The following is a 21,945-nucleotide window of genomic DNA, read 5'->3' as shown; positions in this document are numbered from 1 at the left end:
TATTTCCCCTCAATTCAGTATTGAGTTAAACCCTAATATAATCATTGAAGTATCCAGTGTCAGCTTTTATCCCTCATTAATGCTATTTTACCTTAAGTGGTTTGGATATAGGAGAAATGGCTAATTTAAGGTCAAATGGAATAATTTTATAGCACTAAATATGTGTAAAGTACTTTTGCATGCATTGGTTTAAAAGACAATGTTTAGCTTGGTTCTTTCATAAGTAACTCATGTTGAAAATGAAAACTGATATTAAGTGCATTTTTATTTAGAATTTTGTTTTAAGCCATGCAAATTAGTATTGTGTAATTGATTTTTTAGATCATGGTATATGAGTAAAGTACATATTTCTTCTAATGAAATCCTCTTTTGGCAAATTTTGGCTATTGTAGTTGCTATTGGATGAACAAACATTAATTTTACATGAAAATTTTTTTCATTCATATGTCGACATCTACTTTTTAAATATATGCAACTTTTCCTTCACTACATTATTAAAAATAAGTTTTATTTTAAAAATAAGAACTTTGTTGTAATGAGATTATGTTATAAATCTAATATTGAAGTATTCTGGGCCTGTAATTAAGAATGAGTTCTGCTGGTAAATGTTGGGAAGAGGCAAAGAAAAAAGTTACAATACATTGCCTATTTACAAATTAACCATTACCTGCCAAAAGCACATCAGACCCACACAGCGGACATCCGCTAATCCAGTGGTTAGCCATTCCGGGCTCTAATGCACACTGTTTTACACGTTAACGGTTTTGAAGTTCCAGGCCAAAGCTGACCTTTCACATGTGCTCCGTTCACAGTAGGACTCTCCACTCACTGCTTCCTGTCAGAATGGATTATGGTGACACAGCCCAGGGCTCACTTTGGCTGCAATTAAGTTTTTGATCAGAATTATTTCGTTCACAAACAATCACATTTGTTAAAATGTTACATCTGCCCTGAAAACCACTGGCAGCCTCTCAGTTTATCAGCATGATGTGAGTGTAATTCTTCATTTGTTTTTCATAAAATGGCAAACCATCTTATATATGTTAATTTTTTTCTTTTGCTGGTTTCTGCCTTTCATTTCATTGGGTTTGGAAGGAATTTGTGTCTTGAAATTAGTATGAATCTGCTCGTAGACTTTGGGAATTTGAATGGAATTGTTTTTGGTGCAGAACAAAATTATCCAGTTGAGCCAAGACTCAACTGCTATTTCCAAAAATTGTTAGCGGTGGTTCTGTTTCTCACACGAGGAAACGTTTTAGCTTTGTGAGTGTGGGGGTTCGAGGTTTTGAGTTTTGGTCTACAGTTCCTGTAGTCTCCATGTCTACAGTGTCTCTGCCTTTCAGTATTTATCATGATGCATGTCTCAGGATCCACCTCTGTTGCTGCTGACTTTGGGTACCGGAGTGGAGCCAGCAGTGGCCTTATTAGCCTTGCCTCTCAGCCTTGACTAGCTTTTAAAAGTCATTTTCTCACTAAGAAATGGCAGCAGAGCCATACCGAAGTAGCTTTTTCACTAACTAACCATTTTATGTCTATAATATGGTATGGCTATCAGTGGAACTTTTGAGTTTTGTAGCTGATTTTCACTATTCGTCCAGTGTCATCAGCCTTTTGTGAACCCTCCTACTTTGGAGAAAAGACTCTTTACATGGTAGTGCGTTGGGTGGGGTACTTTGTGAACACAGGATTAGAGTTTGGATTAGAGTTTGACTTAGAATGGAAATTAACCATAAACTTAGTTTTGTGTGGGTATAGGCTGGGAGGCTGGTGCTTAGGTAGTATTGGGGGGCATGGAGAAGGTATACAGTTGGGAGGTTGTGAAGTTAGGAATGCTTGAACGTTGTCTGAAATTCAAGCATTAAATTTAGAAATTTTAATTACTTTTAAAATATATATTTATATTTAGAATGCTATTAAAGGAATTTATTACCACCTTTTAAAAAAATTACATTAAAACCCAAACCATTTCCCATTTATTTTGAGTAACCAAAGTAATTTATTACTAACTCATAAAATTACAAGTGGCAAAAGAAAGGTGCCACACCAAAAAAAATCTCTTTATTTAGCTATACTTTTTTAAGCTTTTTAATAAAGTAGGGCCTACCTGTACTTTGCTTAAATATAAAGCAAATAATAATATAAATTGGAATAATATAAATACTGGCTATATTAATTTAACCTTCATTTTCTCTAGTGTTGGGTTTGTGAGCATGTTTTTCTTAAATCCCTTACTATAAGTGTGTTTTTAGTCTTTAAAAATATCAGGGTTGGAATATGCATGACCATATTTACTGTATAAAGGAAGTATATAAAGAAAATACTGAATAAAATTGAATTTTGAGAGAAAACACCAACCTGGAACCTTCTCAAACTAGGCATGTGTGAATTTCTTTTAGCTGTCATCATTCCGTGCTGCCCTACCTTGTTAGAAGGTGGTACACAAACAGAAGGTGGCTGGATAGAATTTGTACCTCAGTTACAAGCTTATGTTAATACAGTTGTTGATTTTCTTATATTCAAATTTTATTTTTATTTTTTATTTTTTTAGATTCTGTAATTTTTAGAACTTTGTATCTATATCCTGTTAAGCTCATGTAATATGTGTGGAACATCTACTGGGTCACCGGAACCTTCCTCATCATTGAAGGGGTTTTACTGAAATCTGAGGCAGTGCCCCAGTCTGTGCAAAAAAACAGGGACTGCCAAAATCCTGTGCAGCATCCATCATGTGTGGACACAGTCTCCAGGCCTAAAATGATCAATGCATCTAAGGAAGGCAACAAATGAAACATAAGAAATTCAAAAGTGCTCTTCCTTAAAGGCTGGGACAGACATTGTCACTTGGGGTCTGCTCTCACAATATGTGAAACAAAGATAAATTGGACACTTAAGTACCTTAAAGTTTTACTGGAGCTTGTAAAAACACTTCTGAGATCCCAAATAGGTCATTGATGCCAGAGAGAGAACTGTAGATTTTTCCCTAACTACCATGAAAATCAAAACCATCACTTTTAAACAATATGATTGCTGGCTTAGGGAGACCTCAGTCTGTGCTATAAGAAAAATCTTTTCTTCTTCTTCATCTTCTTTTTTTCCTAAATCACCAGGAAATGCAGACCTTATCTCTATGCTGGGCATCGTCACACAATGGGAGGAGTCCTATCGTGAAGCTAAGGCCGAGCGAGGAGTAACTATCCAAGGTGGGCGTGCTAGGTGTGTACCTCAAGCACACTTTTCCTTCTCGGTCTTTCTGTATCACAGGACTGTTCAGGCCCTTTTCCATAACATTCTGCATGGGCCCAGAGAGATTTAAGGTTAAGGCAGAACACCTCTTTTATAAAGAAAATGAATTCACACCGAAAATGGTGAGGCATGCTTTTCCAGGCCTCAGAGATTTGGGCCAGGTAACTGCTGCAGCCTCTGCTCGTCCCAGCCCTGCTGGTCTTATGAAATGTGGCTCTCTGGATTGTCCATTTCTTTCAGAACCACCCCCAATTTATTTCTGACCTCATGCCTACTTTCTATATTCAGAGTTCAGTGTATTTTTTGTTGTTGTTGTTTTATTATAACCCTAGATTTGCAACTGGTCCTAATTCTCAAGGTTACAATGAAGACATTGCAGAACACCAGGGAGGGTAGTCATGGCCCCCAAGTTTGCACTGGGTGCTTGAGGAAGATTAGGCAGACCAGGAGGGTAATGGGGACTTTGCCTTCATTATGAAACTATCAGTATCATAAGTTTGAAAAGTAAGATGCAGATCATTTCAGAGCCCCTTGATATCGTGGGGCTTGGTTTGAGGACCCCTTGAAGAGAGCAAAATCTGTGGATGCTGAAGTCTCTTATATAAAACAGCCTACGGGCAAGACTTAAGGTGAACAATGCTCAAATAAGTGCTGGAGAGAGACTGAGGATCTGGGAAATGGTGGGAGGCTGCAGCTTCATGTAGATTCAGGGTAGTGCCTGGTGTGTTGCAAATTTGAGTTTTGCTTTTTTGGAACTTTTCTGGGATTCTTTTTTTTTTAACTAAATTACAGACTTTAGATTTCACATGTACTTTTTTGGTGTATAAGGCTATTGAATTTTAAAAATCATATTCTATATTGTTAACTACCATTCAGCCAGGATGCAGAACTGTCCTATCACTGCAAAGACACTTTCTGGGATTTTTAAAAAATATATTTTTGATCCGTGGTTGGTTGAATCTGTGGATGTGGAGCTCATGGATACAGAGGACTGACCGTACTTTTTGTCTAAGCACTAATGATAGAAGTTCATAAAGCTCTCCTGCATCCTGATTCTTTTGCCTTCTCATAGCCCCTCAGTGAGTGGGCCTTTCCTGGACAAATAGGATAGCTGAGTGTGAAAGTGGGCTGGCATGCCTCTAGTCACACATGTGTCTGGAAGAAGTATTTGAGGTTAAGAATTTGGGTCCCAAAGAAGAAATCTGTAGGGATCCTTCCACAGGGCACACTGCCTGCACACGGGAGAATTTGATGGCAGTGTCCCTGTTGTCTCAAGGTTCAGTGGGTGGGGTTCTCATGGGTTCAGTTGTTATGATTTTGGCGTAGCAGATTTTTGCCACCTGAACTATTTGGTGGTTTTAATAGGTGCTCAGCTAAAGAAGACTTCATCATATTATCTAATTTTTTCACTGGATGTTGAAAAAAAGCATTAAAAAAAAGACCTCATTTATTTCATAAACCACCGATAATGCAGTTACTCTTCTAATTTTGCCCCTGAAACTTAGCAATGTGTATTGGTAGAGAATTCAAAGAATCTTTATGTTTAGAAGGTCTGGCTTAAAAAGATATATTTGGTATACATCTTCCTTCTTCATGATTTACCCATTTACATGAAATAGTTTTTAAAAGAGAAATTACCCATTCTATGTGAGAGTGTGCGGCTTCTAAAAATAAGTAAAGAAGACCAGGAGCCACATGGAAACTGAAGATGTTTTAATGTTATAAGAAGGTTCAGGATGCACAATAAACAAATATCATGGCAGTTGTAGGAAAAAAGGGCACAGGGAAAAAATAAAAACAAAAAATATATGTTTTTCTCTTTCCAAACCTTCTGTAATGCTTTATTTTTCTCTTGTAATCAGATTTTTAAAATAAAAATTACAGGGAACTTATTTTTGCTGTAGTTAGCATTTAGGTAAAAGAAGTAAATGGAAAAGGTATATTTTGACATTAGAGATTTGTCCTAAATGCACACGAGGGGACTCTGGAGTTGGACATACTTGAATTCAAACCCCAGCCACACTTTTTATGAGGCGTGTGACTCTGGGCATGTGACTTATCCTCTCGGAGCCTCAGTTCTCTGCTCTGTAAAATAGGCATCATCAACCTAGTCACGGGGTGGAGTGAGTGCCTGACCTGGACTTGTCATTTTACAAATGCCCATTGTGTTTTTCCCCTTTTTTCCTTTGTCCACAGAAGTAAACATTGAGAATCAGTGGTATCTCAGGCTCCGAGATACACTAAGATCCATAGTCAGCAAGAATCAGTTATGTTCAGAAGGTGCTACTTGATCAGAAAAGAGTTTACTCAAGTGTTTCCATGTAAATGATAAAGTAATTTATGGTTAATGTCGAAACAATCAGAAAGTAATCAGAGATATCCTATTCCTTGTGCCTACTAGATGCTGCTGTTGCTATTATTACCTAATACTCTTTTTTTTTTAATTGAACATTACTGTTTGTGTAAGGGCACTCACTGTGCATGTGGTTGGTACATATCATTGCCTTGTACCCAGCTGGGGCTCTCAACCCAGGCAAGTCATGTAGCCTAGATTTTAGATTCCTAGACTGATACTCTTTTCATCTCATTACACTGCTTCTGATATAGTAGATGTGTTTTTAGAATGTTCTGTTCCTCTGCAAGTTAAGTAAAAATTTAAATAAGTTAACCATAGTTTATCCATTTCCCTATTGCTGGACATTTAGATTCTTCTGATGTTCATTTTTACTGTAAGTTCTGTAACAAGCATCCTTGGGTCTTCTTGTGCACAGGTGTGAGAGTTCCTTTAGGATATAGATCCAAAAATGGAATCACTGGCATAACCCTCTGGTATATGGACTAATGAAAATTGAAGGTTCAAGATTATGAGAAGCTCCGAGCTTGAGGACAGTCACATTGTCAGGGTTCGTTGCCATAAGAGACTCCCTACCCATGTGTGAGGCCAGAGTAACCCATGTGACCTGAGCTCTCATGACTTCAGAGCAACACGAGCTGATTTCAGAGTGTTTCTGGAAGTCTGGGAGGGTGTACGTGAAGTGCAAAGATCATGGAAACATGAATTAGCCAGTGGAGCCTCAGTCCAGGTTGTGAGTGCTTTAGGGCAAAAAGACCCACTTTTCACCAAAATTCACCATTGATAGCACTAACTTGGAATGTCACCGATAATACTACAGATTTGTAATGTATTACCTTAAATTTTTACAATTTTTTTTGCACAGCGTTAAGTTCAAACCCAAGTTCTGAATGTCTGTTACCTGAAAAAAAATACTTCAAAATGATATTTTCCCTTTAATTTTCCAAGTCAAAAGGCTCCAGTTTGTGATGGAAATGTAAATACTTGCTGTCTCCATTCTTGTGTAGATACCTGTGAGACTGCAAAGTGGTACCAGTCAAGTTGGCTTAGGTTCTGTGCATTCTGGGACTGGTACTCTTGAGTTAGAATGCGACGTTGGAGACCTCAGTGGAGCTGGAGTAGGGATGACTGGCCTAGTATCTGCTAGGCCTGTCTCTTTTAATTGTGTTTTAGTAATCTTCCTTCTTTCAGTGGAGGAATCCTGTTTTACACTGGTCTTTATGGACAAAGATAATGACATATATTTGCCTGGGTAAGCAAATTGATAAACTTGTAATCAAGTGTATCAGACCATTTCCTTGGCAAGACTGACCAGAAGAGCTTGTGAAGCAGAGCCATTTTCCAATGGAGCATGAAGAGCTTTGAAAATTCTCAGTAATAGCAGAAAGCAGTATTTGAAACCACCCTTAAACAAGTGTTTGTTTTCCTCTTTCCTAACCAAGTTTATAAAAATTTGGTCAGACAGGCGTTTTGTTTTGATTTAAAATATTTTCAGTGAATGGTTATCTGCCGAATACACATGTGTTTCTGCACTTTTCCTTTCACAATTGAAACTTTAAACCTTTCCCTTAAGTCCCCCTAAAAACCTCCCTCTGCCCGGTAAGGTTAGCATGTATGAGGATGGTGAAGGGATTTGGACCCCGGAGAATCCTCGCCATTTGAAATCCGTCTATGCAGTTGTGTTCCAGAAATGGCCTTGGTTAGTGCCATATGAACTCTTTGTCTTTCTCTTCTACCAAGATTCCTTGCCCCCAAAAGATGTTGGTTAATTTGGGCATTTCAGCTTGGTTAATCAGATCATGAATGCCTGTGACCATGGCAAGAGGCATGATTGAAGCATTTAGAAAAATTTGGTTCATAGTAAGCCCCATAATTTGTTTTAAAGAATTACCTCTTCAGTGATATTTTAAAAAAAATCTCCAAAAGATTGTGGTTTATAACACCACACCTGGTCCATATTGTACTGGATGAATCCATATTTACTTCGCTGTAAATGATTTTGAGGCTGGAATTCTTGGATTGTTTTCTGTCTTGTAAGCCCTTGACATTGTACTGGTACCTGTGTGCGCACAAACCTCCTGACATGGGAAAGGCCAGCTCAGCCTCCCACTGAAATGCAGGTTGGCTGCATTCATTCTGCATGTTCCTAGAATGAGGAAATGATATGACAATAAACAGAAATGCCCTTGCCGAAGAGAGAAGGGAAGCTGGTGTTTATCTGGTCAGGTGGTTTAGATTAGCCATGATGCGGCTCTGTATTATGTTACTTTAAATCATTGTGTCCCAACAGGACATAAATTATGAAGATTGTTACAGTATGTTTCATCCTATGTAAGATCAACAAATTGGAATAATTTTTTTATAGGAAAATCACAGTGCTTTTGGCAAGGCTATTGAAGCCTTTAATTTGACGCAAGTATTTCTCAAGTATTATTGCCTAATATATAAAATATGATTTGCATAAAGTATGGAATTATAAACTTTTAAAAGCAAAAAGGAAGAATTTCTCTTTAGCATCTGTGTCGAATGGCCAAGTACTCCTGCTTCATCGATTCCTATGTTCTTTCTTTGTCCCAGTGTCTTAGAGCGGATGGTGTGCGTTCTTTTCCTCTGATGGGATTGTGAATGCGCTGTGCGGGTTTAGGTGCAGAGATGGAGCTTTGCTGTGTGCTGCTGGCCCATCAGCCCTCATCTGCACAGAGAGAAGGTAGTTAGTTGCTCTGTGGTAGAACTGAATGGGAACCTGCTCTAAGGAGAAAATAAATGTTCCCATTTATATCCATTCAGGAAAACAAACCTTTTTTTTTCTTTCAGGATTTTGTGAATTATTAAAAAACAAAACAAACAAACAAACCCAAATCCAAAAATCCCTACTTGATTAACAGCTCAAGTTAAGGTAATTTATATTGGAATATTGCAAAAAGAATTGAGTGAGCATTTATTCTTTTAATGTTTCCTCCGTTCATTACTGTTTTCTTTCTGAGTTATTGGCCTTATTTGTGAATTTTTGACACAGACTTATAATTTTTCATTTGTAGTCAGGATGCAACTAAGTTTATTTGGCTACATAGAATAAAATTTCTAGATTAAAAAAGTGGCATAAAATTACTTTGTGTAGGATTCAGGCAAATTGGAACCTTTTCAGTGTTCCACAGTAGCACATTTTCTGTACGAAGCACTCTGTAAGTTTTTATGAGACCTTCTCATACAGCGAAGTTAAGATGTAGTAGAGCCTCCAATATACAGAGACTAGGAGAGTTGAGAGAGGTTTAGGATTCACTAAAGGCCATAGAATGAGACAGCTGGGATTAGAACTTTTCAGGATTCAGTGATACAATCCACCAGATCTTGTGAGTCTTTTGATACCAAAAACAGGGTAAGTGCTAAGCTTGTTTTACTCTCTATGTGCCTTCAGCCCTGAGAGTTTTCTTTATTCTTTAGTAATATTTAAAACACAAAAACAGAAAAGTACCTAGTTTCAATCTATAAGGGTCAGAATAGATCTCTCCTTAAGCCTCAACATAGCAGGTTGAGGATAAATGCTGAATATATTGTGGCTTGCTTCAGCTCAGTGTCTAAAGATTCTGACAGGTTCAGGGACCTTTCCAAGTTCACAACCTGGGTGTGTACTTTGGAACAAATAAATACAGACGTCTTATGAGATGGTCTCTTTCCTCACCGTGCTTCTTCTGGATTGGCACCGTTTTCTGAGAAGTGGGTCTGGCAGGCTGTTTTCCTCTAGTGACGCATTGCAGCCGACTATCACTGGAGGTCCTCTGCAATTATCAGGATGTTGGATTGGGCTCGAATATTTGGGTGATGTATTTTTCTTACAGAAAATGCCGGCAGTGTTGCCAAAACTACTTCAAAACTCTTAAAAGTAGAATTGATTCCACTTAAAAATAAGTAAAAGAAAGGTTAAGTAGGAATTTGTTGATGCTGTGCAGACCTTTTTATACCGTCAGGTATTTTGTGATGCGAAGTGGGATGAGACTGTTCTACAAAATGTATACTGCTTGTAGAAAATGTATTTACTGTTTAATTTACCATTAAACGAAATTAGGTATTGCTTTATTTCGTTAAAATATTTTTTCAGTGCCCCACTACATTCTTTCTGCCTGAGCCCTCATTCCCTTCCTCCTCTTTTGGCTGTTGTCACAGGATCTTGACTCTCGGTTTAATTTAATGTGTTCCGATTTGAGCAGAAGCCTTTCTGCCTTTCCCCTCTTTCTTTTTTTAAAATTAGGTGCACGTGGATTCCTTTTATTATAATAATAGTTTCATGTCAGATATAAACTAGAATGATATAGTGTAAGTAGAAGTTGCATCTCTTAAAAGGAGCCAGTTGGTTACAAAGAAAAGGGAGAGAGTAGAGTGCCATTTTATACATTATTCAATTTTTAAAAATGTATTTGGTCAGATACTCCATATATTTTAGTGGTTTGGATGCATGAAGTTGAAGCCTAGGGATATTTTTCTATATAAATTAGAATTTCTATAAGTTTTATATTGGTATTGATGACAATACCAAGAAGCTTAAATTCTGATTCTTAAGGGGTTGCTAAAACAAAACAAACAGAACGCTTTGGTAGTCTCTGCAATACTTCTCACCTCGTAAGACTCCTGAAAGCCAGCAAATGTGGATTATTGGCAGATTAGGAACAAAAACCAACTGGATTTTTCTGAGGCAATTGATTGGCAAGAATGAACAGCTCCAGTGAACAACGAGGCACCAGAAGTTATTTTGACATTAGGGAACTCTGGGTAAATGGCTTCTCTGGTGGATTTCTCTTGGGGTGATTTTGAAACGAGTGTTTCATTCTGCTTTATGGGGGAAGGATGGATTGAAAACTGGTGAAATGTGCTGATCGAGAGAGCAAAACTGAAGGATTGTTGAGAAATTCTAGAAGGAGCTAATCAAACTGAGCTGTTGCTCTGCCCAATGATAGCTGATGATGTTGTGGGGAAATATAATTTAAACTTATGTGCAGAGGATTTTGGAAGTGAGTAGTGTCTTTTCAGGGAAAGTATATTCTCAGAATGCCTTTTCGGAATACATCAGCTGTGTGAAATCTATCTAGTTAGAGAATTTTCACTAAAAATGGAACAGGCATAAAGAGCTCTTAGGTAAAACAGTGTGTAGAGGTGTTTATGTTGGTTAAACTGCTGCCGGGAGAAGAGTGGATTTATACCAGTAGGCTTCTCTTGGAGGATAGTCTTCCAAGCCTGGGAAGTCAGGAGAAATTTACTGTTGTTAATGAGAAATCCTAATTCTGCAAAGAAAAACTGTTTTGCACCTTGATTTTTTGTTTAACAGTACATCTCGAAGGTGGTACCATGTAATTGGCTAAAAGAGCTGCCTTATTTTTTTCCAAATGGCTATTTAGAATATTATGGTAACTTCCAAAAATGGTGACTTAAGAACTTTTAAAAAGGCTCTAAATGTTGCGGTTCTGTGAGTACAGCTTTTGAAGGTAAAGTTTAGAGGCGAGCATGTCCTCTCATCGGTGGTGTACTTATCACTAGCCGAAGAGGCACTAATTCAGCCTAGAGCACAGTTGAACAGGCTGCTCTTTCAGTAGTTTGTGGACATTGTCTCAAGTGCCGGGGGAAGCCAGTTTTAATTTCAGAGTTGGATATTCTTGGCCCGAGTTATTGGAAATGTTGTGTTCTGCAGTGGATCTAGTAGAAGGCAGGTAGACTAGTGGCCCAGACACACTGGACTGCTTAGGGAATGGTCCTCATGTGAGGCCTTTCATGTGGCTTCTCAGGGAGACATGAGTCACCTGCTTGGCCAAGATGCTCACTGACAGATTGCCAGTTCTACCGGAAGTCTTCCTATGAGAATACCCACTTAGAGAAACAGTTTAAATATGTTTCTGGTTTTCTTGGCCTTGTAAAAGTGAATTTCTTTGACCTTCCATTTGTTCTTATACTAGGTTCGGAAAGGAATTCTTCTTTTCCAGGCCTTAGACACTATAATGTTAAACTGTTGATGCTGATAATAATCACTAGCATTAACAGAGTGCCTAATAGAATGCCCTGTATACTATAAAATATGTTACGTGAATTAGCCCCCTTTTACATATGAGGAAAGAGAAGCTCATTTCAAATGTTAAGTAATTTCTTTGAGGTCACATAGCTAGTGAACAGTAGATCTAGGACTTGAACCTAGGTCTCTGGCCTTAAAACAGTAGATCTAGGACTTGAACCTAGGTCTCTGGCCTTAAAATTTTTGCAGTTGACCACTGTGCTCAAAATATAAAGGACAGGAGAAAAAAAAAAAGCATGGGTCAAATACATCCTTGCTCGGATCTGTTCTTCACAGCTCTCATGTTGCCAGTCAAGAATATTCTTCCGTTGCCTGCAAATTAAGATCTGATGTTTTCTTTGCAGTGGCTAGAGCACTTAACAGTGTTTTCCACGGGAAAGTCATGGTGAGACATGTAATCATATTCTGGGGAAAAGAACGCCTTTCCGTGGTACACCAAGCAATGTTTATGTGATTGATCAGTCACCAACACCCAGGGAAGGTCCTGTTTTGTGACATGTGCGTGCTTGGCAATGATCTTGCTGTGCATTTTGCTTAATAATTTTCATTATTTTTAATTAAAGTTGAAGAAGTGCAGACTCTAGCTGAAATTAAGGTAGGTTGTGTTGCCGGAATCTGGTAATTACTTTAATTGATCACAAGATAGTTTCCTTGATCACCAATTAGACTAAATTGCCGATCATGTTTCAAGACGTGAAGAAATGCCCAAACTGATTTATGTAATAGTGTTTTCATTTCTAATCAGACATAAATATCATTTCCTTCCATAGCAATTGTGTTTTGTAAAAGAAGAGTTATAGGCCTACAAACATAAAGGTGATTCATAAACAATAGAGTTCTAATTCATTGAATTAGTAAAGGAAGTATTTAGAGGCTTAATGGAGATTGTACTGGGGAAATTACTTTGGAGTCGCTGGTGCTCATTTTCTTAGTGGGAGATATGTTCTTTTTTAGTGCATAATTAAAATAGTCTACAATCAAAATATAAAAGGCAGCTGATTTAAAGAACATGTATCAAAGAGGATTGCTCTGAGTAATGAAAGATTCATATTGTAAATATGTGCTAGAAGTTATGTCTTAGAACTTTAATAAATCATACATGTTATTTGGCTGAAGCTGCGTTTTAAATCAGGGTGCTGTTAAACATTTCGCAGATTGATACAGGATTTTCGTTTTGGTTTCGTGCATCCAATCGTTTTTCATATTTTCATGGAATAAAATGAAACAAAAGGAACTTTAAGAAAAATTAAAGTTCCCCAAGAGTACTTGTACTTGATTTGGCATTCATGGAAAAATCTTTTAATTGCTGATGGTTTGGAGATTTCCAAATGACAAACTTCATTGGCCCAATTTACTGTGATTGTAATGCTTACATTCTTTAAAATGGCAGAGTGACTTAAAAAGTCATACTTCATCATGCATTCATTGACTTATTCATAAAATGTTTGTAATTTGCAATAGAGGAAAGACTGAAACTATTATCAGCCATTATATGTTATTTGTTGGCCATATGTTTGTTTGAAATGGCCGTGGCTCAACAGAACATGGCTCATAGACAAACTATGCTGTAAATTGTCACTAAAAACCCACCGAAACAGGTATGTTAAGAAGTTAACATGAGCCAAAATATTTTAATATGAACCAGGCTACATATTGCAGGATTCCAGCTGCCTTCGCAGTGAGACCTTCATTTGCATGTTTTCTTCATTTTTCCTCAAACTAATTTTTAAGTCTAGATCAGGAATATACATGTTACAAAATTCTAAAGGTACCAAAGAGTGTAAAAGTCTCTCCTGTTCCTGATTCTTAACCACACAAATCCCTCCTCCACCTCCCCATCATTCACTATTACTAATTCCACATGGCTTGTTCCAGAGATATTAATGCATATAGTTTCCTTTCTTTCCTTTTTAATACAGTTCATAAACTATTGTTACGCATTATTTTTCACTTAGCGATGTATCTTGGAGATACTTCCATGTCAGAGGATAAATAGTTTCCTCATTATTCTTAATGGCTGCATAGTATTCCAGGGTATAAATGTACTGTAATATATATTTAGTCAGGTCCCTGTTGATGGTCATTTGGCTCTCTCAAGTCCATGGCTATTACCAGCTGTGCTGCAGTGACCATTCTTATAATTTATGTTTGAGTGTGTCTACAGATTTCTAGAAGTGGAATTGTTTGGCCAAAAAAACATGTCTTTTTTCCCTAAGGGCATGGACATTTTAAATTTTGATAGATATTGTCAGATTCTCTTCTATTATGATTATTATCAGTTTATATTAACATTGTACAAGAGTACTTTTTCTCCTATGTCTTCAACAGAATATTATCAAACTTTTTGATCTTTGCCAAACTGTTGGTTTAGCTTAGCTCCCCCCACAGCTTTATGAGATATAATTGACACATAACCTAGTTTTAATTTGTGCTTCTCTTATTATATATGAGATTGAGCAGTTTTTATGTTTAAGCACCATCTGATTTCTGTTATTTCTAATGTCCTTTGCCCTTTAAAGAAAAATTGAGCATTTGGTCTTTTTCTTAATTTGTAGGAGCTCTTATATGCTAAGGAAATATGTACTACAAATACAGTTTATTGTTTGTCTTTTAATTTGTTGTTGTTTTTTTATTGCCATACAGAAAAAAAATTTTTAATGTAGTGAAATTTATTTTTTAGTAGTGGTTTAAAGTTTTCTGCATATGTAATTTATACATTTCTTGTTAAGTTTACTCCTAGATAATTTTTGGTGCCCTTTTAGATGGGATCTTTTTTCCCAATGTATTTCCTAATTCGTTGTTGTTTATATAAAAAAGCTTTTGACTTTTTTTGGCTTATTTGTTTTGTTCTTGACTTTAATGGGAATTCTAGTGTTTCTCTATTAAGAATGATAGTACCTTTTAGACTGAGGATATATTCTATCATTTAAGGAGGGGTTCATATATTCTTCATTAAGAGTTATAATACATGGTAAATATTGAATATCAACTATCTTTTCAGAATTAATAGCAGTCATGATTTTTTTTTATTTCTTAGTATGGTAAATTATATATATTAATATATTCACTAATATCGAACCATCCTTGCATTCTTAGAATAAATCCTCTTTGCTCATGGGTGTTTTGTTCTTTCAGTGTATTGCTAGGTTTTGTTTGTTAAGATTTCAATTAATATGAGATCAATCTATAATTTCATTGTATGTTCTCTGTGGGAATTTGGAGACAATGTTATGATAGTTTATGAAAATAACTTGGAAATCTTTTTCTTTTTCTATGCTCTGGAACAGTTTAATTAGTATTAGAGTTTACTGTCCTTAAAGGTTTGGTAGAATTCCTCTGTGAAATGATTGAGACCTGTTACTTTTTAGTGTCACTCTTAGATACATTTCTTTTTTGTAGTTATTTAATTGTTTAGATTTTTTTCTCTTCTGAGGTCAGTTTTGATAATTTTTATTTCTCAGAGCTATTTTACCTATGTTCTAAATTTTATTTGCATAAACTTTGTATTTGTTTAAAATTTATTTTTGTATGTTTTAAAAGTTCTCTTTGTAGTTACTTCTCCATTCTCATTCCCTCTTTTGTTTATCTGTATTTTCTCTCCCTATTTTTTTTTCTTTAAATGAAGTAACCAGTTTTCTACTGTTTATATGTTTTTCAAATATAGCTTTTGGATTTATTAGTTCTACCATTTTTCTCTTTCCTAATTCATTTACATCTGCTTTTCTCTTTATTTATATTTATTCATGCTCTTCTACTTAAGTTTATTTTGTTGTTACTTATTTACCTTCTTGATTGGATGTTTAATTTATTTTTATTCTATCCAATTCGTTAATTTAAGGTAATTTTTAAAAGTGTTCACTCAGATTATTGCTTTAGATGTATCCTATATATAGTGCTTATCACATAATTAATTTCTGTTTATTTCAGCTTCAATATTTTTTTGACTCGAGTTTTCAAAGAAAGATTTAAAAAAATTTTCATGTAGTACTTTTTGCTACTTTTATGTGTAGTTGTTTTTAATTTTTTAAAGTTTTTAATATTTTAAAGTTGTTTCTAATTTTATCAGAGAGTGTTGTCAGTACTACTACTTTTTGGAATTTATTGACATTTTCTTTGTGGGTTAATCTGTGTTCACTTTCTGTGATTGTTCAATATTTTAAAAGCTATATTCTCAGTTTTTGGAGTTTAAAATATGTCAACTAGATCTACCTTTTAAATTATGTTTTTAAGTAGTTGATATCCTTACTTTTGTTCACTTAATCTGCCATGGATTAAAAGATGTGAATTAAAGTATCTAACTATAAATGTTTCTATTTGTCCTATGTTTCCTGTCATTTCTGCCTCTTGGATTTTGATGCTATGTTATTTGTAGTATAGATATTCACAAGTATTCACTTCTCATTGTGAATATACTTTATAATGGCGAATTACCCTTATGATTTCTTAAAAAATGTTTTTTACATTTGCCTGTGTCCTTTTATTTCCAGCGGTTGCATTTTGCTTTCTGATGCATTATAAAGCTTTTTCTTCTTTTAATTGGTTGGATTTAGGCTCTTTAGTTTGATTGGAAAGATGTTTGGTCTTATACAACATGATAGAACCAATATACTTTTATTCTCCCTTAATTTAAATCATGATATGGACTGTGTTTTCTTTGCTTCATTTTAATTGTGCTTTTATTTACTTAATTGTGAATGTTTCTATTTATTTTGATTCTCGTGGATACTATTATACCTATAATTTTACATGGCAAACTTAATCTTCTTTCTTTAAATCATTTAGATAACATTTCTTTATATAGTGATCTCTCCACTAAACAGTATGAAAATTATACTTCTACTTTCTTCTGTCCCTTTACCACACAATTAGTTTATGTTATTTTTTTAGTTCTAGTGTTTGTCTAGTGTTTTTTTTGTTTTGTTTTGTTTTTTTTACCTTTAGGTATACTTAATATCTCTAACACTTGGTCTTTCAGCTTTCAAGATTTTAAAACTTTCATTTACTTTCCGCATTTCTTTTTTTTTTTTCCTTCAACTCTTTTAATAGTTTATAGCATTTGCATTTTATTCGGTGACTATAATCCTCACAATTGGTTTAAAAATGTTCCTAGAGCTGAGTGAATTTATTGCTCACTGCCAATACCTTTGGTATAGTTTCTCCATTCCTCTCTTAGTGCTTATATTTCATCCTTTAATAAAAGTGTCCTCAAGAAGAATGAATGGAAATTATCTCCTGGCTTATTGTATTAAAAAATATATCTCTTGAATTAATTTTGAACAACAGTTTAGCTAAGTATAAAATTATTTGCACTTTCACTTCCTAAATTCTTGATAAGCATTGCCCCTCTGGCTTCTATGTTGAATGTTGCTGTGTGGAAGTTTGAAGTCAGATTCTTTTCATCCTTACAGGTGAATTGATCTTTTTGACTATATACCCAAAGTTTGTTTTTCTTCAAAGTCCACTAACCTTTCTAGGATGTATAAACATCGTTGAATTCTTAACATGTATAGATTTAAATCTTTTATTTCTGGACATTTTTCTTGAATTACATCTCTAATGTTTTCTAGTTTTATTTGTTCTCTTATTGACAATAATTGTCTATATATTAGACCTGCTTTGTTTTCTGACCATGTTCAAATCATTCATTTGATACACTTGGCTCTTGGGAAATAGTAAAGGATTCTAAGTATCACTTTGAACATTTTGGGATAACATGGTTCAAAGAAATTGTGGTCACAGGGCTTTAGAACTTAGTCAGTGAGTAACTGTTCCCACCTAATTTCTTGTCATTAAGCTGTTTCCCCAGTCAATGTGCATCATGGCGTTACCCCACAGTATGTTATCTGTTTGTCAGGTATATGTGTGTCTGTCTCTAGTCATGGCATGTGGGAAAAGGAAAGGGCCATTCTTCTGGGAGGCAGCAACTGGAATCTTAGATTCTCAAGGCTGTAGGAGGGCTTTTCACCTATCATTACATTTTGTAAGGCTTATCATAGGTTGGCCAGCAGCACTAGTGGTAGCAGTGTGTGCCATTATTGATCTCATACGCTATGCCTAGTGCTGTGCTAAGTGCTTTTATATCCTCTGTCTAATTTTTTATGACAGTGATTACATGAGCTTTTTATTATCCCCACTTTACTGCTAAGAAACAGGCTCAGAGTTAAATCATGTGACAATTAAGTAGTAGAGTTGGGATTCGAATCCAGGACTCCCTGGCTCATAAGGCCGTGCCCTTAATGACTGTGTAATTATCTCTCTGGGTGGTGATTAGTCTTGGAAGTCTTCTAAAGCTAAATAGGAATAAGGCATTATAAACAATAAAAATCTTCATTATACATCATTTAATACAGGTTAACTCTGTGTTTCAGTAATTAAAAGACTTTCATATTTAACTTGTCCCTTCTCACATAATCTAGAGAATCAGATTACAGTGGTTCCCCCCTTATCTGTGGGTGAGTGATATATTTTAAGACCCCCAGTGGATGCCTGAAACTGGATAGTACCAGGCCCTATATGTACTACGTTTTTCTTATACATGTGTACCTCTGATAAAGTTGAATTTATAAATTAGGCACAATAAGAGATTAACAACAATAACTAATAGTAAAATGGAACAATTATAACAATATTCTATAATAGAAGTTATATGTGTTCTCTCTCTGATAACCAGTTTGATAACCAAGATGGCTGCTAAGTGCCTGATGGATGGGTAGTGTACACACCATGAATACACTGGACGAGGGATGATTTGTGTCATTGTGGGATGGAGTGGGATGGTGCGAGGTTTCATCATTGTACTTAGAACTGCACATTTTAAAAATTATAAATTATCTATTTCTGGAATTTTTCATTTAATATTTTTAGGCTGTGGTTGACTGCAGGTAACTGAAACCATGGCAAGTGAAACTGTTGATAAGAGGGAACTACTGTATGAAATGAGAAGGGGTAGCAAAGTGAATATACTTTCCCACTGATAATTTCATACATGGTTAAACGGATTTTACTTGAATTTCCTTCCTTTTCCTCACAAGGAAACCTTTAGACCTAAAATATCAAAATGGAAATTTTTATGCTGAATAAAGTCAGTTCTGAGATAGAAACCACTGTGAATGACATAGAATTGTTTAAAATGGCATCTTCCCTATTTCTGTTAACTTGGAAATGCGCTCTTTTGTCATTTGGTGATCCAAAAAGCATAGTGCAACTAACATCAGATTGGTTTTTCTGGATGGGGTAATAAAGTTAAATATTTATTTCCGTGGCTCTAGTGGGTACAGTCTTGTGAATTCCACTGTAACTTTGTCGTTAATGTGCCTTACCTTAGAGTCTTACCAAATATTTTTGCCCTCTGGGTATAATAGAGACAGACTCTCCAATTGTTGCAATTACCCTCATAAAAATTTGAAAGCAAGCAAAAAAAAAAAAAAAAAGATTTTTTTTTTCCTCTCAAAATGTTTTTTTCCTCTCAAGTGTGACTTCTGCTTAACAAACTTAGGTTTCCACTTTTCCTGTGGTATGAAGACAGCCCTACAGGTCCACACTTACACCTGTGGCAGGGTCTGCAGCCCTCTGCCTACAGGTGGGGCACTCTCTCCTCAAAGTGGCAATGCTGGGCAGTAGTAAGAAGACCCTGAGAAGGCAAGCCAGTCTTTTCTGTTTCACTCTAGAGGTCAATGAAAACATTCTTTCGTACCCTCCTGTCCTGCCTGAGAGATAGGATGGGGAAGTTGTTCATTTCTGCCAGTGCTTTGGCTTAAGACACACTCAGAAGACAGTCTCCCATAGTCTTGTGGTTGATGCCTTAGTTAGCAACTCATTCACTAAAAACAAAAGGAACAGTGCTATAAGAAAAGTGGCTCTTAAGATTTGTGGCCAGGTAGTGAGATCCAGGGCACTGGGTTGAAGGGAAATTATTCCTGTGCTATTTTGGAGAGTCTAGTCCTGAGGACAATTAAACAATCCAGACAGGTCACTGGGTGAGACCAATTTCCTGCTTTGTTTATTTGAGCCTGATTGTTTTCCACTATCTAGCAGCAGCAGGTCATGGTCCTGCTCTGCGGGGAGCAGTCCCTTCCATATTTGATTTCTCCAGGCTTCCCTAAGGTTGCTAGCCTTGTCTTTATCTGGTTGGATTGCTCCAATGTCTCTCAGGCCAGGACAGAGGGCAGTGTCAGTAACCACGTTCAACTTCATCTTGTGTAGGCATTTGGCTTTATGTCCCGAGTTGCCCTACAAGCAGAGAAAATGAATCATCACCCGGAATGGTTCAACGTGTACAACAAGGTAACAATGTTGTCTTATTTTTGGGATCACTTTAATTATGGAGTTTAAGAAACTTCTATCTTTCTTTATTCCTTGTTATCCTGTGCAGCTAAGTGTCTTTGTGCTTAGGAAAGCATCTTTTATATTTTCTCTCAGAATCCTGTGTATTAATGCATATTAGTAACAAAATTTCAGATTTGCTCAAGAGGACAGTGAACAAGCCCTTTATTTTCATGCTTCTACTGAAACTAATATGAAGATTGGACCATGTTAGGCTCCTGAATTAAACTTGAATGTCATCCATGCAGATAAAGTTTTAAACCTTCTTGAGGTAAATTATTGTAAAAAATGATAGCAAATAAGATATGGCCTTGTTTATCTCATTGAGATAAATTTGCTCAAGAACTATGCTTTAAATAATAACTATTTATTAAATGCTGTATCAGTGGGAACTAACCTTCTTTAGAACAGGTTAAAAATACTATATCAAGTAACTTTAAGGGGGTACAGTAAGAAGAATCATGTCCCCCACCCCCTCAAAAAAAAATCCTTGCCTTTATGGTCAAGCCACTTGGAACATCTTATCTAGGTTTCTATGGGGTTCTTTTTTCTCTTTGAAAGTCCACTTCCATAGTGTAGTGGTTAGCACATCTGCTTTATACACAGAAGGTCCTAGGTTCACACCCCAGTGGAGCCGCAGTCCATGGTCTGCGATCATACCACCGTGAACAAGTCTGATGTCAGATCTCGGAAGCTAAGCAGGGTCGGGCCTGGTTAGTACTTGGATGGGAGACCACCTAGGAAGACCAGGTGCTGTAGGCATAAATAATAATAATAAAATAATAAAAAAAAAGAAAGCCCACTTAGAGTAAAGAGAAGATTTTAGGATAGTCTTGTGATTTATTGGAATAATTCAAGCATGCAGGTACCAGGATAAACTTTTCTTTCATAGTTGCCTCTCTTTGCCCATAACTTTGCTTTTTAATTGATTTATCAAGAAGCAAGAATCTGTTCCTCCACCCCAACTCCACCCCACTTCACTAATTTGGATATGGACTTTTTAAATGTTGTTAAGATACTGTATTTGATAGCTTGGTTTTTCTCAGTGGCCTGAAAATAGTTGGTGTAATTAAAGTAATGGGAGTTCAAATGAAACTTCAGTCTCTTTTTTTTTTCAAGAGACAAGATTTGAGATTCTGGCAACTGAATTGTCCTTCTTATGAGAGAACCGTTTTATCCCCGGGCAGCTGCTGGCCCAGCCCGAAGCAGACTGTGCCCCTAGAGTTTGCTGAGTTTTGGAAATGCTGTGCTTATTCATAAATTCATAAAATAGTATTTTCTGAATCATTTAATCTCCCTAGTTCTCAAATATGAATGTTGAATAATTGATTGCTGAACCACTAAAGGAGAATACCATGAATCTCAGGTCAGGATTTTAAAACTGTTTCTCTCTTCCTTAGGTCCAGATAACTCTTACCTCTCATGACTGTGGTGGACTGACCAAAAGAGATGTGAAACTGGCCAAGTTTATAGAAAAAGCAGCTGCTTCTCTGTGATTTCTTCCAAAATGCATGTAAAATCTTATATACATCTTAGGTGCAATGTATTTTGAAGGGGATTTACATGAACAAATTAAATTAAACAAATTAAATTGTAAATTTAGTTCACCTTTATACCACATTTTGTAAAATCAGTGCTCAAATACAAAATGACTTTAATTTTCATTATATCTAATTACATATACAAGGCAAACCAACTCTGGTAATTATGTTAATAATACAGTATTCAAAAAGAGAAATAGTATTCTTAAAGACCAGAAATTGGGATAGAGGAGTAGTCCCACATTTTATAATTCAGAAATTCAAGTGATTATGGTGACTTTACAAATGCATTGTGTTGGAGAATAGTTACAAGGTAAAATAAGAATGATGAACTCTGTAGGTAAAGGGTTTTAACTGTCTATTACAATTCTTATGAAATAAAATCAATTTGCATTTTAGCTGCTGTTATTACTTTTAGATAGTTAATTAGATTA

At 35.9% G+C, this 21,945-nt stretch overlaps 1 protein-coding gene and 1 pseudogene across 9 annotated transcripts in view; both read left to right on the top strand.

Moving 5' to 3' along the window:
* Positions 1-21,945, top strand: part of PCBD2 (pterin-4 alpha-carbinolamine dehydratase 2) — a 46,506-nt gene that overhangs the window by 18,754 nt on the left and 5,807 nt on the right. For 3 of the 9 annotated variants that reach the window (XM_006923109.2, XM_015598142.1, XM_025040589.1), the window contains 2 exons: positions 19,851-19,931; positions 21,371-21,909. In XM_006923109.2, coding sequence (XP_006923171.1) covers positions 19,851-19,931; positions 21,371-21,466 — 177 coding nt within the window. In that variant the 3' untranslated portion in view covers positions 21,467-21,909. Of the gene's footprint in view, positions 1-3,107; positions 3,214-19,850; positions 19,932-21,370; positions 21,910-21,945 lie in introns of those variants that run through there. The other 6 variants (XM_006923111.2, XM_025040590.1, XM_025040592.1 and 3 more) reach the window with 3 other exon arrangements.
* On the top strand, positions 20,617-20,732 carry LOC112472029 (annotated as a pseudogene).

The sequence above is a fragment of the Pteropus alecto genome, unplaced genomic scaffold (assembly GCF_000325575.1).
Source record: "Pteropus alecto unplaced genomic scaffold, ASM32557v1 scaffold78, whole genome shotgun sequence".
Classification (NCBI taxonomy): Eukaryota; Metazoa; Chordata; class Mammalia; order Chiroptera; family Pteropodidae; genus Pteropus; species Pteropus alecto.
Note: the sequence above shows the minus strand (reverse complement) of the source record. Positions and strands in the feature narration are given on the sequence as shown.